At 46.5% G+C, this 22,192-nt stretch overlaps 1 protein-coding gene and 2 non-coding genes across 3 annotated transcripts in view; all 3 read right to left on the bottom strand.

Moving 5' to 3' along the window:
- Positions 1 to 9,391: 9,391 nt before the first annotated feature.
- Positions 9,392 to 9,496, bottom strand: LOC112448901 (U6 spliceosomal RNA). The gene has a single exon (XR_003037363.1). It is a non-coding gene; the product is annotated as a U6 spliceosomal RNA (small nuclear RNA).
- Positions 9,497 to 14,668: 5,172 nt separating this feature from the next.
- TRNAG-ACC (transfer RNA glycine (anticodon ACC)) lies at positions 14,669 to 14,741 on the bottom strand. The gene has a single exon. It is a non-coding gene; the product is annotated as a tRNA-Gly (tRNA).
- Positions 14,742 to 17,319: 2,578 nt separating this feature from the next.
- The window catches only part of OLFML2A (olfactomedin like 2A), a 28,657-nt gene continuing 23,784 nt past the window's right edge, over positions 17,320 to 22,192 (bottom strand). The window contains exon 8 of the mRNA XM_002691603.6: positions 17,320 to 21,598. Within this exon, the coding sequence (XP_002691649.2) occupies positions 20,994 to 21,598 (605 nt within the window). The 3' untranslated portion in view covers positions 17,320 to 20,993. The remainder of the gene's footprint in view (positions 21,599 to 22,192) is intronic.

The following is a 22,192-nucleotide window of genomic DNA, read 5'->3' as shown; positions in this document are numbered from 1 at the left end:
AATCGGGAAAGGAGTACATCAAGGCTGTATGTTGTCACCCTGCTTATTTAACTTATATGCAAAGAATATCAAGTGAAATACTGGACTGGATGAAGCACAAGCTGGAAATATCAGTAACCTCAGATATGCAGATGACACCACCCTTATGACAGAAAGTGAAGAAGATCTAAAGAGCCTCTTGATGAAAGTAAAAGAAGAGAGTCAAAATTGGCTTAAAACTCAACATTCAGAAAACTAAGATCATGGCATCTGGTCCCATCACTTCATGGCAAATAGATGGGGAAACAGTGGAAACAGTGACAGATTTTATTTTGGGGGGCTCCAAAATCACTGCAGATGGTGATTGCAGCCATTAAATAAAAAGATGCTTGCTTCTTGGACGAAAAGTTGCAACCAACCTAGACAGCATACTAAAAAGCAGCGACATTACTTTGTCAACAACGGTTCATCTAGTCAAAGCTATGGTTTTTCCAGTAGTCATGTATGGATGTGAGAGTTGGACTATAAAGAAAGCTGAGTGCCAAAGAATTGATGCTTTTGAACTGTGGTATTGGAGAAGACTCTTGAGAGTCCCTTGGACTGCAAGGAGATCCCACCAGTCCATCCTAAAGGAAATCAGTCCTGAATATTCATTGGAAGGACTGATGCTGAAGCTGAAACTCCAATACTTTGGCCACCTGATGCAAAGAACTGATTCATTTGAAAAGACCCTGATGCTGGGAAAGATTGAAGGCGGGAAGAGATGGGGACGACAGAGGATGAGATGGTTGGATGACATCCCTGACTCAATGGACATGAGTTTGAGTAAACTCCAGGAGTTGGTTATGTATAGGGATGCCTGACGTGCTGTAGTCCATCGGGTTGCAAAGACTTGGACACAACTGAGTGACTGAACTGAACTGATATATAGGTCTTTTGTTTCTTTAGGTAGATTTATTCTTAAGTATTTTATTCTTTTCATTACAATGGTGAATGGAATTGTTTCCTTAGTTTCTCTCTGTATTCTCATTGTTAGCGGACAGGAATGCAAGGGATTTCTGTGTGTTGACTTTATATCCTGCAACTTTACTATATTAATTGATTAGCTCTAGTAATTTTCTGGTGGTATCTTTAGGGTTTTCTATATAGAGGATCATGTCATTTGCAAACAGTGAGTTTTACTTCTTCTTTTCCAATCTGGATTCCTTTTATTTCTTTTTCTGCTCTGATTGCTGTTGTTAAAACTTCTAAAACTATGCTGAATAGTAGTGGTAAGAGTGGACACCCTTGTCTTTTTCCTGTCTTTAGTGGAAACGCTTTCAACTTTACACCATTGAGGATAATGTTTGCTGTGGGTTTATCATATATGTCTTTTATTATGTTGAGGTATTTTCCTTCTATGCCTGCTTTCTGAAGGGTTTTTATCATAAATGGATGTTGAATATTGTCAAAGGCTTTCTCTACATCTATTGAGATAATCATATATTTTTTATCTTTCAATTTATTAATGTGGTATATCACACTGATTGATTTGTGAATATTGAAGAATCCTTGCATCCCTGGGATAAAGCCCAATTGGTCATGATGTATGATCTTTTTAATATGTTGTTGGATTCTGTTTGCTAGAACTTGTTGAGGATTTTTACATCTATGTTCATCAGTGATATTGGCCTATGGTTTTCTTTTTTTGTGGCATCTTTGTCTGGTTTTGGTATTAGGGTGATGGTGGCCTCATAGAATGAGTTTGGCAGTTTACCTTCCTCTGCAATTTTCTGGAAGAGTTTAAGTAGGATAGGTGTTAGCTCTTCTCTAAATTTTTGGCAGAATTCACTCGTGAAGCCATCTGGGCTTTTGTTTGTTGGAAGATTTTTTATTACAGTTTTGATTTCCGTGCTTGTAATGGGTCTGTTAAGATTTTCTATTTCTTCCTGGTTCAGTTTTGGAAGGTTATACTTTTCTAAGAATTCATCCATTTCTTCCAAGTTGTCCATTTTACTGTCCATAGTTGCTGATAGTAGTCTCTTATGATCCTTTGTATTTCTGTGTTGTCTGTTGTGATTTCTCCATATTCATTTCTAATTCTGTTGATTTGATTCCTCTCCCTTTTTTTCTTGATGAGTCTGGCTAATGGTTTGTCTATTTTATTTGTCTATTTTATTATTCTTCTCAAAGAACCAGCTTCTAGTTTTGTTGATTTTTGCTATAGTCTCCTTTGTTTCTTTTTTATTAATTTCTGCCCTAATTTTTATTATTTCTTTCCTTCTACTAACCCTGGGGTTCTTCATTTCTTTTTTTTCTAGTTGCTTTAGGTGTAAAGTTAGGTTATTTATTTGATTTTTCTTTTGTTTCTTGAGGTAAGCTTGTATTTCTGTGAACCTTCCCCTTAGCACTGCTTTTACTGAATCCCGTAGGTTTTGGGTTGTTGTGTTTTCATTTTCATTCACTTCTATGCATATTTTGATTTCTTTTTTGATTTCTTCTGTGATTTGTTGGTTATTCAGAAGCATGTTGTTTAGCCTCCATATATTTGTATTTTTAATAGTTTATTTCCTTCCTGTAGTTGACATCTAATTTTACTGCATTGTGATCAGAAAAGATAAGCAGGGGAGTTTTCTTGTCTCTACGTGGTCAAGGTAGGCCCCAAAATTATTGTGTTTTGTGAATACAGAGAGCATGTCCTAACTTACTGAGCTCACTGGGCAGGATGTGGGGCTCATGCCACCATTGTTTTATTGTTTGGGCACATGTCCCATTCTTCTGTGGCATGGTTTGTTGCTAAGCAAGCCTGTTTGGTTTTGTGGTAAAGCAAACTTGCTTTCTTGAGTGATCATTAACTTTTAGGGGTCTCCCAGACTTTTTCTACTTACAGCCTCCTAGTGGGATTAGCTGCTTAATCACCTACTTTGTCCCCTTTACCCTGTCTCTATCATTTTCATTATCTCTATTTAATAGATGAAGAAACTGAGGCATAGAAAGAGTAAAAAGCTTGCTCAAGATAGCCAAAAAATGGGTAAGGCAGGACTCAAATGCAGGCAGTCCGGCTACACATCCTTGCTCTTGCCCATTGCATTCAATGTACTAAGCTGTCCCAGCTGCTGTGCTTTTGCTCAGCTGTTCCTTCTCTCTGGGATACCTTTTCACTCCTCTACCTCACAAGCTTCTATGTGATCTTGAAAACATCTCAAATGCCCCTTCCCTTGGATGGTAGTCTTTGTATGACACTGTGCCTACCCACCATAGAATGCCATAGCTGCAGTGAGAGTGGTGAATGTGTCTTCTGTCTCCCTGGGGACAGGCACCAAATCTGATCCATCTCTATATTCCCCACTCTCAGAATGGGCCAAGAGCAGAGGAAGGTACCAGTGAACAGATGAATGGGTGAACAAATGAATGAATGAATGCTTCATCACATACAAATAATTAACCTGGGTGTTTATGAGAAAAGATTCTACTTTCTTACTAAAAGAGCCAGATGTCTTGAATCTCCCAAATTCCTGCTTTTGGAGAAAAAGATAAGTAAAACACAAATGCCTGCATAATTTTTAAATGGAAATTTACCTTTTTGCCTCACTTTTATTCCTAGACCCAGCACAGCCTTTGGGCCTTTGTAACAAACTCATGCCTATCCCTGGAGGATAGGAAAGTGAAAGTCGCTCAGTCATGTCCTATTCCTTGTGACCCTATGGACTACAGAGTCCATGGAATTCTCCAGGCCACAATACTAGAGTGGGTAGCCATTCTCTTCTCCAGGGGATCTTCCCAACCCAGGGATCAAAATCCAGATCTCCCACACTGCGGGCAGATTCTTTACCATTTGAGCCACCAGGGAAGCCCAGAGATTAGGAAGAGGTTGCCAAAGAGGGTGCCCCAGGGAAAGGAGGGTGGGAAAACAAAATAAGGGAAGGAGAAGCTCTTAGCACCCTCATGGGTTCCTTCCACATCCAAATAGTTGAAAATGATATTTTCAGGTTTTTTTTTTTTTAATAAAGGCTTTGTTTTTGTAAAAATGACTCAGCCCCTTGTATGACTGAAAAAGATTTAAATGACCCAGAAAAGGACAGAGAGGAAAATAAAATCACTCCGTATCACACCTCCCACCTACTTGCGTGCCTACGTGTCAAGTTGCTTCCACCGTGTCCGACTCTTTGCGACCCTATGGACTGTAGCCCAAGGCTCCTCTGTCCATGGGATTCTCCAGCCATGAATACTGGAGTGAGTTGCCATTTCCTCCTCCAGGGAATCTTCCCGATCCAGGGATCAAACCCATGTCTTTTATGTCTCCTGCACTGGCAGGCAGATTCTTTACCACTCGTGCCACCTGGGAGACCCCCACCTACTTATGTTAGTGTATTCATTTGTACAGTCATCAAGGTATGTCTAATATGTGAGCACTCTGTTTTGGGTTACTCAGAAAGCCCTTGATATCATCTTCCAGACCTCACATTTGCTTCTTGTAGCATACTGATACACATGTCGAGCCAGTAAGCTGCTTGAGCACCTACTCTGTGCCAGGCTTTGACTGTGTCCTGTTTGACTGTGTGGATCACAATAAACTGTGGAAAATTCTGAAAGAGATGGGAATACCAGACCACCTGACCTGCCTCTTGAGAAATCTGTATGCAGGTCAGGAAGCAACAGTTAGAACTGGACATGGAACAACAGACTGGTTCCAAATAGGAAAAGGAGTACGTCAAGGCTGTATATTGTCACCCTGCTTATTTAACTTCTATGCAGAGTACATCATGAGAAACGATGGGCTGGAGGAAGCACAAGCTGGAATCAAGATTGCCGGGAGAAATATCAATCACCTCAGATATGCAGATGACACCACCCTTATGGCAAAAAGTGAAGAACTAAAGGGCCTCTTGATGAAAGTGAAAGAGGAGAGTGAAAAAGTTGGTTTAAAGCTCAACATTCAGAAAACTAAGATCACAGCATCTGGTCCCATCACTTCATGGCAAATAGATGGGGAAACAGTGGAAACAGTTGCTAACTTTATTTTTCTGGGCTCCAAAATCATGGCTGCAGATGGTGACTGCAGCCATGAAATTAAAAGATGCTTACTCCTTGGAAGGAAAGTTATGAACAACCTAGATAGCATATTAAAAAGCAGAGACATTACTTTGTCCACAAAGGTCCATCTAGTCAAGGCTATGGTTTTTCCAGTGGTCATGTATGGATGTGAGAGTTGGACTGTGAAGAAAGCTGAGCACTGAAGAATTGATGCTTGTGAACTGTGGTGTTGGAGAAAACTCTTGAGAGTCCCTTGGACTGCAAGGAGATCCAACCAGTCCATCCTAAAGGAAATCAGTCCTGGGTGTTCATTGGAAGGACTGATGTTGAAGCTGAAACTCCAATATTTTGGCCATCTGATGCAAAGAACTGACTCATTTTAAAAGACCCTGATGCTGGGAAGGATTGAAGGCGGGAGGAAAAGGGGACAACAGAGGATGAGATGGTTAGATGGCATCACCGACTCAATGGACATGAGTTTGGGTAAACTCCGGGAGTCGGTGATGGGAGTCGGACACGACTGAGTGACTGAACTGAACTGAACTATGGGTAAAGAGTGTGGAGCTGCCTCTGTGGGACAGACTATATCTGTTCAAATAATGACATGTGAAATTGTTTAGTTGCAGTCATGGCCAGAGCTACAACAAGGTGCTGGTTCTTTGACCTAGGCAATGAGGACAAGGAGGGCTTTCTGGAGAAGGTGCCCCTGTTGGTGTGGAGGAGGGGGGGGGGCCTTCTCTGGTGGTCCAGTGGCTAGGACTCCATGCTCCCAGTGCAGGGGGCCCAGGTTCGATAAGGATTGAACAGGGAATTAGATCCCACAGGCTGCAATGAAGACCAGTGCAGCCAAAAAAATAAATAAATATTTTTTTAAAAAGGAAGAGAAAGCGTAAACTTGGAGAGATTGACAAAGGCATGCCAGGCAGAGGGCAAGGCCTGTGGGGAAGGAATGCCCACCATGGCTGACTGCCAGTTCCCCCTCCTCCAATGCTGCAGAGATCAGATTTTGTTCTGGTGTCTGCCCCTCTGGTCACTAAGTTGCTTTTCTACTCAGGTAAATCCTGATGAGTCTAAGCTAATCATGGTGGTCCTCAGCCCCTTGCCAGGAGTTGGGTAGGGCCAGGGCACATGGTCCAGTCCTGACTATGAGAAGGAAGGAGCCTCCTTCTGAGGAGGATCAAATCAACCCCTTTCTGCCTCTGGACACTGATGCTGCAGGTGGGATCCAGAATTGCAGCAGCCGTCTTGCACCCTTGAGGATGAGACAACATGAGAGGCCATCTGAGCAAAAAGAGCAAGAAGCCAGGTCCTTAATGATGTCCCCGAGCCACTGAATGAATAACCCTGCCAGGACTTCCTGTTGTGCAGGGAAACAAGCCCCCATGTTGTTGCAGTGATTTTGAGCTGGGCTTTGGGGAGTGTCGGTCTAGTAGGAAGTAAAGGGTGAAGGGTTTGTTCTGCAGTGATTGTGTAACAAGCTGAGCTCACTATTTTTACCTGGACCCTGGGCTTCCTAGGGTGGAAGTGGGAGCTGGTGGAGTTGATGACAGGGGGCTAGAGCTTTATCCTTTGACTCCACTGAAGTCTATTAAAGGGACTAATCTAGACTCTCAAGAGATTATTGGAGCTTGAACTCAAGAGTAATGGAGAGAGAGGCGAGAGAAGCAGGCACACATCTGTGTATGCAGAAGCCATGTGTCAGCCCTGGCTGCCCCAAGTTGTCAAGATGCCCTTCAACGTTCAACTGACTTCAGCTCCTCCTTCCACGAACTGGGGAAATGCCCCCTACCACAGTCCTCTGGATTCCTGGGGGGATAGATTCTCCATGGTGTCACTGGCTTCCCAATCATTGCTTTGGATTTGTCTATTTCTCCCTGAAGTTCTGTCAAAATTTGTTTTACCAAAGCATTATTCACATGCTATAAAATTCATCCTTTTAAAGTGTACAATTCAGCAGTTTTTAGTATATTCACAAGATTGTGTAACCATCATCAGTTCAGTTCAGTTCAGTCACTCAGTCATGTCCAACTCTTTGCGACCCCATGGACTGCAGCACGCCAGGCCTCCCTGTCCATCACCAACTCACGCAGCTTGTCAAAACTCATGTCCATTGAGTTAGTGATGCCATCTAACCATCTCATCCTCTGTCTTCCCCTTCTCCTCCTGCCTTCAATCTTTCCCAGCATCAGGGTCTTTTCAAATGAATCAGTTCTTCGCATCAGGTGGCCAAAGTCTTGGAGTTTCAGCTTCAACATCAGTCCTTCCAACATCATCATCACTATCTTATTCCAGAACATTTTTGTCAGCCCATAAAGAAATCCCATACCCATTAGCAGTCACTCCCCCGTCCCCCTCCCCTTAGTGCTGGCAAACACTGTTCTTTCTGTCTCTATGGATTTGCCTATTCGGACATTTCATATAAATGGAATCCTACAATATGTGGCCTTTTGTGACTCGCCTTCCTCTCACGCCAAGCATCCCATCAGATAATATTCCAAACGAGTGCAAGAGCTGCTGTAATCACCTCTTGTTAAAAATGGTACTTCCCTCCCTTGCTATATATACAGAAAACTTTATAGAAGTAAAACCATATTATACATGTAGGTTTTACATTTTTAAAATTCAATCCAGTATCAAGAACATCTTTCTGTGTCAGTACAGATCTGTATAACTCTTTTTAGTGTCTGCAGAAAAAATCACATGGTTAAAAAATTTATTTCTGGCTCAAGCTTAGTGCCCACATGCTCAGGCCAAGAGGAAGGTTGGTTAGTCCCCTCCAGACGGGTCTTTACTCCACTTCAAGCTTTTCGTGACTGTAAAGAATGAGATTAACAGCCTCATGTGTACATTTCTTTAAAGTCCTAGACTTGGGACTGTGGGCTAAATGGTATGCATATTTACTTTTTTTTTTAATATTCTGCCGAACTGCTTTCTGGAAAGGTCAGATCAGATGGGCTGGCCAGTACAATGAAGCTCTGTGGCCTTTGGACTCCTACTGCTTGGCTTTTAGTCCCTTCTCTCCTGCTTGTTGGCAGTAGGACTTTAACATATCTGTGCCTCAGTATCCTTGTCTATAGATGGGGTATGAAAATGCCAATCTCATCAGATTGTTGTGATAATGAAAGTAGTGTAATATTTGTAAGCAGTGGTTCTTGGCTGGGGTGAATTTGTGCGTCCTCCAAAGGGGATTTTTTGGTAATGTCTGGAGAGATCTTTAGTTGTCACGATGGGAGGGGTGCTACTAACATCGGGTGGGTAGAGGCCAGGGATGCTGCTGACTGCCCTACAATGCACAGAACAATGCTCCCCACCCAAGCAAAGGGTGGTCCAGTCCCTACAGTCCACAGTGCTGAGGGTGAAGAATCCCAGGGTAAAGGGGCTGGCTCAGAGTAAGAGCTCATTAATGTTGGCTGTCATCATACTTCCAACACCTGGGCCTGAGAATGTTCATTTTCCCATACTTTGACTTTTGACAGGGAGGACATAATATGATGGTAGATTTCTAAGCCATCAAAGGAGAATGTCCTTATACCTTTATGGACCCGACTTCCTGAGACTCATCTTTATTCAGTCTGGGAAGTGGCTGGCAGCTGGCTGTAGCTAAGGAATCTTTGACCTTGTAAGCAAGAGCTTCAGAGTTCCTTGAATTAGCTGACTGAGTATGTGTTTGTCTTTGGAAATGCAAAGCCTGGGACATATTGTGGATAAAGTGTAGATTTTGAAGTCAGGTCTGGATTCAGGTCCCAACTCACTGCTTACTAGTTATGAGAACAAATGACTCTCTAAAACCCAAGTTTCCCCATCTGTAAAATGGGATTCTTGGAAGGATTAAATAAGATAATGGAGCACCATGCCAGGTTCTTAGTGCTCAGTAGCAGGTGCAATTTAATCAGTGATTACCTCATCCATGCCCTTTGCTAAAACTTTTCATAATTATTCAACTTAATGGTAACTACTGTGATAATCATAGTTATAATCATCATAAGGTCAAGACCCTGGGTCTATCTATCCAGGTACAAGGGGAAGTCACTTGTTAGGCCTCCAGCCAACATTCCACACATGTCTGCTGAGCATTCTTATGCTCCAGACCAGGTGCTGGGTTCTAGCAGATATGAGGAGGGGCTCCTAACTCTCTCCCATCCGTATCAAAGAAATAACAAAAAATGTCAGGGAAAAGACCGGATAAATTAGCTTTCACTACTGTAAAAAGCTTAATTTCCTTTATTAAAACAAAAACAATAAGACAAGCTGAAAAAAAAGTGGAGAAAAGAAAATTTAGTTATGCTACTCATAAGAGAACTGAAACAAGCCATAGAGAGAAAAAATCTCAAGTGAAATATGTCTGTATTTATAATTTATTGAATTATGTTTCAAATGAAGAACAAACCACACTGAGGTGGAAAAGGACTAATTCAATTGGCATTTTTTTGGTCATCCTTATGCGGGAGACATGCTAATCTCCATATCGTTCTAATTTTAGTATCTGTGCTGCTGAAGCAAGCACCCCAAGTAACTTTTGAACACACGACTTTGATATATACTCTCAGCTTAAACATGAAAAGAACTGCAAACAAATACTGAACTTTACCTAATGGTCTTCTTTTTCACAGTGACTAATTCTGAAACTAGTCTCTGTGTACTGGCAGACTGAGTAAAAGGTGAAATGTATTAAGCATGTTGAGAGCCAGGTTTCTCACTGTTGTGGAAGAGACGTACATTCAGGAAATGATTGGAACTGAGGCATCGGTCTGAACTCTTGGATTTATATTTATATACGTATGCGTTTCCTAGTTCTATCCACTGAGAAGACCGAGAAGCAGTGATACCCTGGGAACAGTGAGCCCAGCTGTGCCCAGCTCCTACCTTCTAAGTACCGTAATATCAGCCTCCACAGGGGAACCAGAGCTCCTAGAAGAAATGGCTGGTTCCTACATGAGACCAGAGAAAATATAGGATGAGTCTATTTCCCTCTTGTGTCAGAAAATCGGGAATTGCTCAGTGAATATGAGAGACACATCCAAATGACACAGCACCACCTTGGATGAGTTCTCACTGGCCGCATCTGCAACAATTTGATTAGCAAGTAAATCATAATAATGATTAATTATAACCCACTGAATAAGATAAGAATTTATGTGCTCATCATCCCCTGTATGTTTCTATAACTGTAGATTCTTCTCCACAGTAGAATGCTGAGTCATAACAATAGAAATTGTCACAATTTTGCAATCATCTGAGAAATTAATATAGATAAAAATAAAGATGCTAAGAGGGTGAAAGTTTGATGAGAAATAAAATATTTATATAGTCTCAAAGTACTCCCCCACAAATTACTTATTAACTGTAAAGAGAAAATCATAATTGTGCAGTAGGTAAATTTGGTAGACACCACCTTAATCAAGTGATTAAGGTAACCATCACCAGTAATAGGGCAAATGGACATGAAGTGCTTCTTAATATGGGGCCTCTAGGTGGCTTCCAAGGTGGCAAGAATCCACTTGCCAATACAGCAGATGAAGCAGATGTGGGTTTGAACCCTGGGTGGGGAAGGGCCCATAGAGGAGGGCATGACACCCACTCCAGTATTCTTCCCTGCAGAATCTCATGGACAGAGGAGCCTGGCTGACTACAGTCCACAGGGTTGCCAAGTGACTGAGTACACATGCTTCTCAGTACGACGTCCTGAGAAGGATATAGTATCAGTTCTGTGGCATCTCTGCCCCAAATGCATAGCCTGAAACTAATCATGAGGAAGTATTTGACAAAGTCCAGGAATATTTTACAAAATAAATGACCTGTACTCTTCAAAAATAGTAATGTCATGGAAAACAAAAAAGGCTGGAGATCCATTCCAGAATTAAGGGAGATTTATTTACATGCGACGTGTTATTCTGAATTGGATCTTGATCTGGAGAAAATTGTCCTAAGCTTCACCAAATTTGTATAAGACCTGTAGATTAGGTCGGAGAAGGCACTGGCACCCCACTTCAGTACTCTTGCCTGGAAAATCCCATGGATGGAGGAGCCTGGTAGACTGCTGTCCATGAGTTCGCTAAGAGTTGGACACAACTGAGCGACTTCACTTTCACTTGTCACTTTCATGCATTGGAGAAGGAAATGGCAACCCACTCCAGTGTTCTTGCCTGGAGAATTCTAGGGATGGGGGAGCGTGGTGGAGTCCATGGGGTCGCTCAGAGTCGGACACGACTGAAGTGTAGATTAGGTATGAAAAAGTGAAAGAAAAATGAAAGTGAAGTCGCTCAGTCATGTCCAACTCTTTGCGACCCCATGGACTGTAGCCTACCAGGGTCCCATCCTCCGTCCATGGGATTTTCCAGGCAAGAGTACTGGAGTGGGTTGCCATTTCCTTCTCCAGGGGATCGTCCTGACCCAGGGATTGAACCGGGGCCTCCCGTGATGTAGGCAGACGTTTTACTGTCTGAGCCACCAAGAAAGTTCTAGATTAGGTATAATATTGTATAATGCTTAAATTCCTGATTTTTCTAATTGTGCTGTGGTTATGTGAATGTTCATATTTAGGGGGAAAGGGGCATCATATCTCACTCTCAAATGTCCAAAAAAAAGCTCTCTATAGAGAGAATGAGAAAGCAAATGTCACAAAATATGAATAAATGGTGAATCCAGGGGAAAAGTATTTAGGAGTTATTTGTGCTGTTCTTGCCTGGAAAATCCCATGGACAGAGGAGCCTGGTGGGCTGCAGTCCATGGGGTCACTAAGAGTTGGACACGACTGAATGACTTCACTTTGACTTTTCACTTTCATGCATTGGAGGAGGAAATGGCAACCCACTCTAGTGTTCTTGCCTGGAGAATCCCAGGGACGGGGGAGCCTGGTGGGCTGCCGTCTATGGGATTGCACAGAGTCGGACACGACTGAAGCGACTTAGCAGCAGCAGTGCTATTCTTGTAGTTTTTCCATAACTTTGTTATTATTTCAAAGTTAAAAAGTTGAAGACAAAAAAGAAAAAACAAACCTGTTTGGATTCTTTTCTTTAAAGAAGCTATTTTCCCTCAAGGAACTCATTCATATACTTGCCTGTTGAGCAAGTCTAGACTCTTCCCTAGTATTTCAGTGAACATCCCAATCTTCTAGAAACAAATGGAGATTTGCTTTTGAGTTCCTCATTCCTCAGCCATGTGGTGTGGGTTATGCTTCCTGACCATCAACCCTTCCTGTCCAGCTCATTGACAATGTCCATTGAATACTTTCATGTTGCACCATCGCTGAATCACCAAGGCTCATCTCTGCACCTGACCAGAGCAGGAGTGTAGGGTGGGATCTTGTGAAACTGAAAGATTGAAATATCTGATTGCCTTCAGGGGAATAGCAAGGACTGAGAAGGAATGAGGAGGAACCTCAATGGCCTCCTGTGGGATAAGGGTCCTCATACATGCCTGGATCCTGGACTAGAAATCTCTGGATACAGCAGTGGCTGGAAGCCTCCACCCTGTGTCTGGCTGCCAAGATTTGTCTTGGAATGGGCGATCAGGAAAAGAGAGCCGGGTAAATTCCCCTCTGCAGGAGTGACGCAGAACTAATCCCATCAGTGTGGTTAGGGGTGAGCAGGTGACCGCTTTGCTAAACTGCACTTCAGGGTTCATTGGAAGTTTACCAGCTCCCTCCGGTTCGTTAAACTCACTGTTGGCAAATGCAGTGAAATCTCTGGCTGTCCCTGATCTCAACCTGATCTTGTGAGTCTGGGCACAGGGTTTGGGGTTTGACTTTCCAAGCTGCCTTAGATCCTCACATCTCGGTTCTTGAAGGCCTGCAGGTCGATGGGGCTTCCGGTTGGGATATTTGGAAATGAATGGCTGTGGGTGGGGCTGGGAACATGAATGGAGGCCTTGAAAGCCACCCCTGGGATCCTCAGAGCAATGGGAGGAGCCGTGGGACAGTGACAGGTAATAGGGTGAAATGGTCAGCTTTTCATTTTAGAAAATTCACTCTAGCAACTGAAGTTGAAGATCAGAGGGTGGGAAGGGACAACAAGCAGAAAGATCAATGTAGGAGCTGTTACACAAATCCAGGCCAAAATAGTGAGGAGTTCTATTTAGACCTTGTTCCATAACAGAGACAGCAAACACAGCATATATCTCACCAGCCAGACTTCTTATTCTCATGGCAAACCTTGCTAACCCTTCACTGTCCTCCCTTGCCCTGGGCCAGGTGGGCAGCTCCCATAGACGACTACTGCCAGTCAATCCAAGTGGGCTCACTGGATGAAAGAAATGTGCCCTCCCCACTCTTCTGTTAGAGAAGGCAAGGAAGACAATCAGTTTTGAGGATATGCTGGCACTTGTTGACAACTCACGTGATCAGACCCAGAGTGGCGCCCAAGTCAGTCTTCGAGGTCCTTCATGGTGCTCCGTGCCTCGCCCTGCCGTGCACCCTCTGTGTTCCCACTTAGTGCTTTTGCTGTCCATTAGCTCATTTCAACCTCGCAACATTCCTGGTTGTGAAGATCGAGGTTGTCATTCCCATTTTAAAGATGAGGAAATTGAGAACAGAGATTTCAGGTAGAGTGCCCATGTTCTGCAGGTGGTAGGTGGTAGGTGGCAAACTGAGATTCAAATCAAGGGCTGTCTGGCCCCCACAGCCTCGGGTCCTTCCGCTAGAAGCTTGTTGCAGCTGCAGCAGCTGTTCAAGTCCATCAAGGCCTCGTGCAAAAGAGCCAGGCCAGGTTGGGATGGGACATTTTGGTAACAATGACTTTCCCTGTCAATAAAATCCCTGGCTTAAAAAGACCTGGGAAACTTTTCTTTGGAATCACCCTATCTAATCTGCTCTGTGTTGAGCCATGGAGAAGGGGGGCCCTGGCCCCTGGGTGGGGGTGTGGGGATCGCTGAGGGGGTGCTGCACAGATGGTGAGGGGAGGAGGCCTCTTGCCATGGGAGAGAATAAAGTTTCTGTCCTTGCACAGTTGGAATGAGGGCCCCGGAGCCAAGCAGCCAGGGCCAGGGCAGGGCAGCCAACCTCTGGCACGTGAAATGGCACCCTGAGCTCATGGCAGATAATTCTCGGTAATAATTCATACCCCCTGGCAGGCAGGCATCCTGAAAGCCCTGTCTGTTCTGCCTCACAGAGTCCCTGTTGGAATGTAGGGGCTTGAGGGACTGGCCCCAGATGTGGGCAGAGTTCAGACTGGACCCGGTGGGTAGGGTAGCATCTGGGCACTGCCTGGGGGCAGAGGGTGTCTTTGTGCTCTGTGCCCCAGGAACCCCACCCCCACTCATAGTCGCCCTGTTGGGGAGAAATGGCCCACACGCCAGGCTAAGGCCTGCTCCCTCTGCTGTTCTTCTGGGGCAGCCGGAGGAGGGTGCTTTCATAGGTGCAGCCTGGCAACTGACAGATCCACCCCATCACTCTTGGGGTGCCCCTTCTGAGCAATGGGAGAGTGAAGGACAAGGGGGCCCCCAACACCCATGGCACAATCTTCTGGGAAGGTCTCAGTCCTCGCCCCCAGGGACCATGGTCTGGGGTAGCACCCGGGCACCAGCAGTGATTCTGATGGGAACTGGATTTTTTTCTCAAAGCTTTTTATGTATGTATATATTTATATTTATTTGGCTGTGCCAGCTCTTATTTGGGTCACGCAAGATCTTTGATGTTTGTTGTGGCATGTGAGATCTTTTAGTTGTGGCATGTAGAACCTAATTCCCTGGCCAGGGATTGAACCCAGGCCCCCTGCATTGGTAGCACAGAGTCTTAGCCACTGGACCACCAGAGAAGTCCTGGGAGCTGGGTGTGAGAACCACCAGTGTGGTGTTTTGAGGGGGTGGTGCTGCAGCTTGGTCCTCATGGCTGTGTGACCTTGAACAATTTACACAGCAGTCGGTGCCCCAGTCTCCCCATTTGTGAAGCGTGGACAGCAAAAGTACCTATTCTGTGGGGTCACGGGGAGGATTCAATGAGATGATGCTGTAGACTCGGCAACTGAGCCTGGCACGGAGCACACACCCGGCCGGTGTAGTTCCTATAGACGGTTATTGTTATTTCTTCCTTCTCCACTCGGTGAAGGGGAAATTCTAGGGCTTGAAGTCCTAGTGAAAAAATCTAGAGGGCAGGAGAAGGTCATCCCCTTTCAGGAGAGCATCAAAAAGGGACCAGAGGAGGCTCTTCACTCTCTGACTGGGAGGTAGGTTGGGAGGTGTTGGCACCTCCATGGCTCCAGGAGCAGGCCCCACTCCTTGGCAAGGCACAGGGAGCCCCTAAAGACTCTTGGTTCTCAAAGCACCAAGTACACCACGTGATGCGTCTACGAAAAGCTTCCATACCTCCCAGCAGGTTCCCAAGGGGAGGAGTGAGACTTGCTCAGCTTGGTGCCCCCAAGGCTGGCACACAGACATCAATCACATTGGATGCCCCACAGCTCTCTGCTGGAAGAGCTGGCAGATCCTCTGAGCAGGGAATTAACTGGTCACAATGCTAACAGGAGTTACTGCCTCCTGAATGCCCACAGTGTATGGGGCATCACGTTCAGGGTTTATAAAACTGCACAAGACTTGTCAGGCAAGCTGGTAAGGGTCAGAGATAAGTCAGTCTGGCCCCCAAGCCCACTGAGCTCTACAGTCTCTTGCTTCTGTGGGCCACTGAGCTGCCCTGAACACTAAACTGGGGTTCAGAGCTGCGTGTCTGGCATGTGAGAGTGTTATTGCCACAGACGACAGAAACACCACAGCTTTCTTTGCTGGCCAAGTGTCTGGCTGCAGACCAGGGTGGAGTGTTTAGGCAGGTATTTTCCCCTGAAGATGGGTTTTCTCATTTTCATAGAACTTCAGGATGGAGAGAATTACTGGAAATATCCCATCTGCTCTCCAACCTTAATGATCTGAGATTACACTCTAGAGATTCCTGCCTGGAACCTGACTCTAGGTTCTGAGATGGATCACTCAGTTATTTGCAGACATTTGTTGGGGTCTCCTGGGTGCTGATCAACAAGAAGAGAGCAAGTTCTGCTTTCATAGAACTCAGACTCCAGGGACAGGAGATAGGCCTGAAGAAGGAACACTAATAAATACCTGCCAGTGAAGATACAAGGAAGTTTGTGATGGGAACAACTTTAAACTCAGCATTGAGGGACGGTTTCCCTGGGGAAGCTGAGACTTGAATGACCAGAGGGAGGCGGCCATGTGCAGGTGCAGGGACCACCGTCCTGGGGAGAGTAACGCAAAGCTGATGCAAAGTTGGGGGAGGATGGGGCGGAGAACAGATGGGACTGGTGCTGGTGAGGAGCCAGAGTGGGAGGTCATGGTCCAGATTACCTAAAACCCAGCCATGTTTGGCTTGCTTGGGACTAGGCTCGGGCCCAGTGGGGTCTGAGTGGTGACAGGGACGTGTCCCCGTCAGCCTCTGCCATGGCTGAGGCACTGTGCTTCTGACTTGTCTGTCCTGTGGGGACCGGGCTGAACAAGTGCGTGTATGTGTGTGTTTGGGAAGCCAGTCTAAATCCAAATCACCCATCGGTGGTTTGATTGCTCCTTGGAGGTACCTAAGCCACCATGTGAAGGCCATTAAGTCATATGGGAGAAGCTATTCTCTTTCAATCTCATCCCTCTGATTACATCAAGGACATGTCCCCATTCTGCTCGTTTGCCCTTTACATCTCCTGAACATTTGCTAATCTTACTTTTTACACAAAGACCTTGGGCCTGCTTCACAGGCACGGTGTCTGGCGAGACTGCGTGTTCTCAGCATCACATTCTGATCCTTGTGTTTGTGGTCACTGGCTATCTTTTACTATTGTAAGAAAGTTCATCCCTAAAAAGATTTTTTTAAGATTTTTTTGTTTTCATTTTCGCTAACAGCTTATAAAGCTTCCCTTTGAAATAAAATTAGTAAAAAGAATGAAATGATCGAAAAAAGAAATAATAAAGCATACTGAAGATGGTAAAGGGAAATGTGACACAAGTCACGTGGATGACTGAAGTTTGAGAAACATCAGTCAGTGATGCTCAAGGGTCCCCTCCCTGATTCCACAATACTGCCTTTTTCCCAGGAAAACATTTCTTTTTGTTCTTCCCTTCCCTTCAGCCCCATGTCCCCTAATCTGGGATTCTCTCTCTCTGCAGCTAAAGGTGGGGGCTGCAGGTGATGTCTGTACCTTTGGGAATGGCTTGCTTCTCCTCTCCCCTGGGAAGGGCCTGGTTTTCAGCCTGACTTGGGTTCTTCTGCCCTAGTTCATTTTCCAGATCAGTTTCCAGTAACAAGGCCAATTCTCATAGCAATCTAAAGTATTGTTTTAAAGTTATTAAATGTCTGTGTTACAGTAAGGATGCAGATCATAACATTTAATCAAGACTTATAAATCAAACTTTTGATCATGTATTTATTTCGGTACAGTCCACCTTGGTGCAAAAAAAGATACTGTGGCAATTTACAAAAATAGATAAAATACAATATAATAAAGAGATCGGGGTAAAGGCAAAAGCAGAAAGCTAGAATGAAGCCAGAGTCCAGTAGGAGACTCAATACAGCGACTGTTAAAAATAATCTCAAGTTCGACTTTAAGCTTCCCAGTAGCCAAAGCAAAGAAGAAAACGGACTGGTTACAAAATTCTTAACAACAGTTAGTTTTGAGCTTTGGTGTAAAAACAGAACTGGTTCAACTCTTGACTATACTTCTTGTTAGATTCGTGACCCTGAGCAGGTTGCTTAACCTTTTTGAACTTGAGGTTCATCCCCTGTAATGGGGGAAAGTAATGCCATCCATGGGGTTCCTGGGTGCATTAGTGGTATTGTAGGTAAAGGCGCCTTCTAGCTCTCGGAGGGCACTGCTTGGGCCCCCAGCTGCCCTGTGTCCTCACTAAACTGCAAGTCTTCAGCCATAAAAAGGAGTTGATATCTGTCCCCTCTGACAGTCCCTACCCTGCCCGAATGTGAAGCCTGTGAGAAGCACAGCTGGATTCGAACCTAGGACTTCCCAACCCTTCCTTACCCAGGGCTCCCTGACAACCATCCTGGGCCGGGTCCTCCTGTCACCAGAGTGGTTTCCAATGTCGTCAAGGAGGAAAAGATGTTTTAGAACAAACCGGCTTTCAGAAGCCCTCAAGTCATTCCCAGGAAACCCCATCCCACCCCCTGAGCCTTACCTTTAGGGCTGCCTCCCAAGGCAGAGGCCTCCTTCTTTTCTCCCCAGACAGAGCAAATTAAGTATTAAGGCCTAGAACTCTCTCATGAGGAATCAAAGGTAGCAGTCAAAGCCCCTTCCTGTGTCATGTTGTTCAGAAACACCAGAGACGGCTTCCTTTGCCTTCACAGCGAGGTCGGCAGGAAAAGCTGGCTCTCTCCTTTAAGTACCTGCCGTCAAACATAGTAAATCCCACCAAAAAAGTTCTTCCCTGCCTCCCGTCACTGATAAGACAAAATCCAATTGTCTTAGAATTTCCTTTCCTTTCCTTTATACTCGACTTCATTCCAAACATGATTGGAGGGAGTCGCTCTTTGGTTTGGCATTCAAGGCTCTTTATGAGCGGACCCCAACCTCCTTCTTGGGTCTCCTATGCAGATGCAATTCATGGCTTGGCTACACTGGTTTAAAAGAAACAAGCACTAATTCTGGAGCTGCTGCGAGAGAGATACACAATTGACAAAAAACACGTACTAACCAGCCGTGAAAACCTGACTCTGCTACAGAGTAAACTGCTTGCTTTGGTAAGTCCCTTCACCTCAGTTTTCGCATCTGTAAAATGGGCACACACAGAGTATATACCTTCCACTGTTGTGAAGATAAACATATGACTTTCTTAGCCCACTGTTGATGTTCACGGCATATTACCTGATTTGGAAACCTGGCTTTCCACTTAACTGCCTCCACTTAACTTCTCTGGGCGCCAGTCTGACTACCTGTAAAATGAGGAAAATAATTGTACCTACAACGTAACCCACATACAAGGACCTGAAAGCAGAAGGGGATCAGTGAAAGTTTAGAGGCTGCAACCAGCATCCTGTCCCCGAGAAAGCCATTTTGCTTGTCCTTTTTCAAAATCGGTCCATTTTAACTTGCCCTTTTCTAAGACTAATGGGAAGAGAGGAGCCTGAACACTTCTCACATGGTTGGGCTGTGATATCACAAAGCACTGAGTCTTCTAAGACCCACACCCAGGGCCAAGGGAAGTGCTGGGACTTGCAGCCCCCAAAGAGTCTGTATGCTCAGCCCTTGGAGTTTCGCTGGGTGGGGGCGCCTGGATGAGTCTGCTACTATGAGTCAGGCCTGGCTCGGCTGGGCGTCATCATTCCCCTTTATTTCGGGGGTGAGTTACAGCTTAAACAAAATAACGTCACCTGACAATGTCTGAAAGAAGTGTATTCTGCACAAAATGCATTTCCTTACACTCCAGGGTATGCAGCTGAATTTCCCAACATGGCATATACACAGACACCTGGGAGCTGGCATGGGGACTGAATGAAAGCAGCAGGGTCTGGGGTTGTGTCGAGATCAGCTGTAAATACCCTTCAAACGTGTTGGGATGGCTTGGGTGCTGGGTGGTCTACGGCCTAGTGCCTCCAAGCCTGGAGAATAAAGGATTTGGACAAAGCCCTTCTGGAGGGAGGTCGGCTGTGTCCCGTTCCCCGAGTGGCCCTGAGCCCTTTCTCCTTTGTTGATGCAAGGAGTCAGGCTGGAGAACTTCTTCCAGCTCTAAAAATGTTGTTCAAAGCATATAGGGACAGACCTGAAGGTCTGATCCTCTGGGTTGCCCAGGACTGAGGCTCAGGGGAGCCCACCTGTGCATTTTCAGCCCCAAGTTGGACTCCGGGCACCCTGGCCTCAATATCTCTGAAGCCAGGAAAAGCCTGACCCACAGACCCCTTTCTCCTTCCCTCCCAGCTTCCACTCCCTGGCTCTTCCCTGCCACCAGAAGGTCCAAAACCTCCTCTGTGCTGGCTGTCCAGCTCTCAGCCTCCCCACCGTCTCCCAGGCCAGCTCACCTAAAGACCAGGTTAGGACTGCCAAGAACGAGGAAACCTGTTTCAGCCTGGTACTGCCCAGCCTCAGGCTTAGGGTCTTGCTCACGGCAGACCTGGAGTATCCCTGAGTACACATAGGTTGTGGGTTCAAAAGCCCAAAGAGAAAGGACAAGGTGGACCCCGGCCCAAAGGCTCTGGGAGGTAGTGGGGAGAGGTCCCACAGCCTGGGTATGTGGCTGGAGTCAGCACTTCTGGGTGGAGAGGGAGCCCCAGGGCCTGGCCCAGTTCCCCACTCTGGTAGAGTCGCGCTGGCAGGCAGCTGCCTGCAGCCTTCTCAGCTGCTGCCTCAGAAACAAATGACGGCGCTGATGAAGAATAAGAGAAAATAAAAATGAGTACAGAGGGAGGGGGTCTTGGAAGGGGGGCTGGTATTTTTTTCTTGGGGTGTGGTTTCTGTTCAGTGGCTGGGTGACTGTGGAGGTTTGGAATGCGGTCAGACAGCGGGTGGGGATGGGGGGCTGGCCAAAGGCAAGGAGCAAGGACATTAGCCAAAGGGTCCAAAGCCCCAGGGCCACCAGCAGCTCAGTCAGAACAGGGGCCTGGAATGGCATGCAGAGCCGGCCTCCACCCAACACTAGTGTGTTGGTCCCAAAGGTTTCACGTAGCCCCTGGGAAGGGAGACAGACGTGAGAGGACAAGAAAAACCAGGGGAGAGGGGAGAGGGTTGGAGGTAGGGGAGAGCATGGTCAGGTCTCATTTGTAAAGTGGGCTAGCCTGATCCAGACTGAGGCCTCAGTCTCCTCATCTGTTAAATGGGCTTAACTGCCTCTACCTCCAAGGGTGTCAAGATTAAGCGGGTTAGTGCACGTGAAGCTCTTGACAGTATTCTGCAGGTGGAAGCGATTATTACTCCACTGGGTGCTAAGGAAGGTTGATCCTTGCTAAGCCCCCTGCCTAGCACCTATCCCTGGGCCTGGCCCCCAGTAAATATTTGCTGAGGGAGTCCCTTGCAGGAGTCGCTGTGGAGAGCCCCCATGCCCATGGCCACTCCTCTCCTGTGACCCCAGGTTCCCATTCAGACCACGAAATGGAGGGTGTAGGTGAGCTGGTGGCCGTTGTCCCAGGCGTAGAGCACCCGCTCCTTGGGGTTGTAGTCGATCTGGGTGGTGTAGGCGTGCTCATTGAGAAAGGGCAGCTGCAGGCGGGCATCGGTGCCCGTGTGCGTATCGAAGGCGTAGGCCACATGGCCCTCCCGCTGGTTGTACGTGTCCACGGCGTACAGGATGCCGCACACCAGGAAGCAGTTCCCGTAGGAGTTCCGCCGCAGCCGCGTCTTCCACGTGGTCTCGCGTTGCACTGACAGGTCGCCGGGGTCCAGGCGGCTCAGCACGATCACCTCGGACTGCGCCTCGTCGCGGTCATCCACGGCGGGGTAGATGACCCACAGGCCACTCTCGTCCACGGCGAAGTCGATGTCCGAGTGGCCGCGCCACTTCCAGGGCGTGGTGTCCTCGTACACCACGTCCGGCAGCAGCGCCCAGGAGGCCACGAAGCGCTGCCGCAGGTCATACTTGATGATGTTCTTGGTGAAGGCGCGGTTGTAGTAGAAGGCGCCCTGGTACACCACGTGGCCTGTGCCGATCCAGTTGTAGGGCAGCTTGTACATGTTACTCCAACGGCCTGCGTGCAGGGGGCGGATGGTTACACCAGAGCCTCTGGGAAAAAGCCTCAACTGATCCCAGGGACCAGCAAGCAATGGAAACGGAGTGAGCTGTGGGCCTGGGGCTGGGCCAGTTATCTCGCCCCTTCAAGACATTGTCCCATTTGCCATGGAGCAAATGGGGGCTCAGAGGGTTCAAGGTTACCAGTTGTGGACCAGCATAGGCCAGGATGATACCAGGGCATTTGCCCATGCCCTTCTTGCTGCCTAGACTGCCATTTCCCATCCTGTCTGCCTGGGGAATGCCTCAGCATCACATCCTCTGGGAAGTCTTCCCTGGTCTCCAGGCTGGGCTCCCACAGCCCCAAGGCCTCCCTCGAGCACCATATCCAAGTTGTTTCTTAAAGCTTTTGCCACACACATCAGATTGTGCATTTCTGGAGGGCAGGTCATGTCTAACTGACCCTTTCTCCCCATCATGTTCCAGATGTGATAACAAAATTTCTGCCCTTCCCTGTCCAGACCTGAAGCTCCAGTAAGGCCTGGGGTTCTGCTAACCTGTAAGACAGGGTGATAACCCCCCACCTCGTGGAGTTATGGAGATACCATGAGTT

Source organism: Bos taurus, chromosome 11 (genome assembly GCF_002263795.3).
Source record: "Bos taurus isolate L1 Dominette 01449 registration number 42190680 breed Hereford chromosome 11, ARS-UCD2.0, whole genome shotgun sequence".
Classification (NCBI taxonomy): domain Eukaryota; kingdom Metazoa; phylum Chordata; class Mammalia; order Artiodactyla; family Bovidae; genus Bos; species Bos taurus.
Note: the sequence above shows the minus strand (reverse complement) of the source record. Positions and strands in the feature narration are given on the sequence as shown.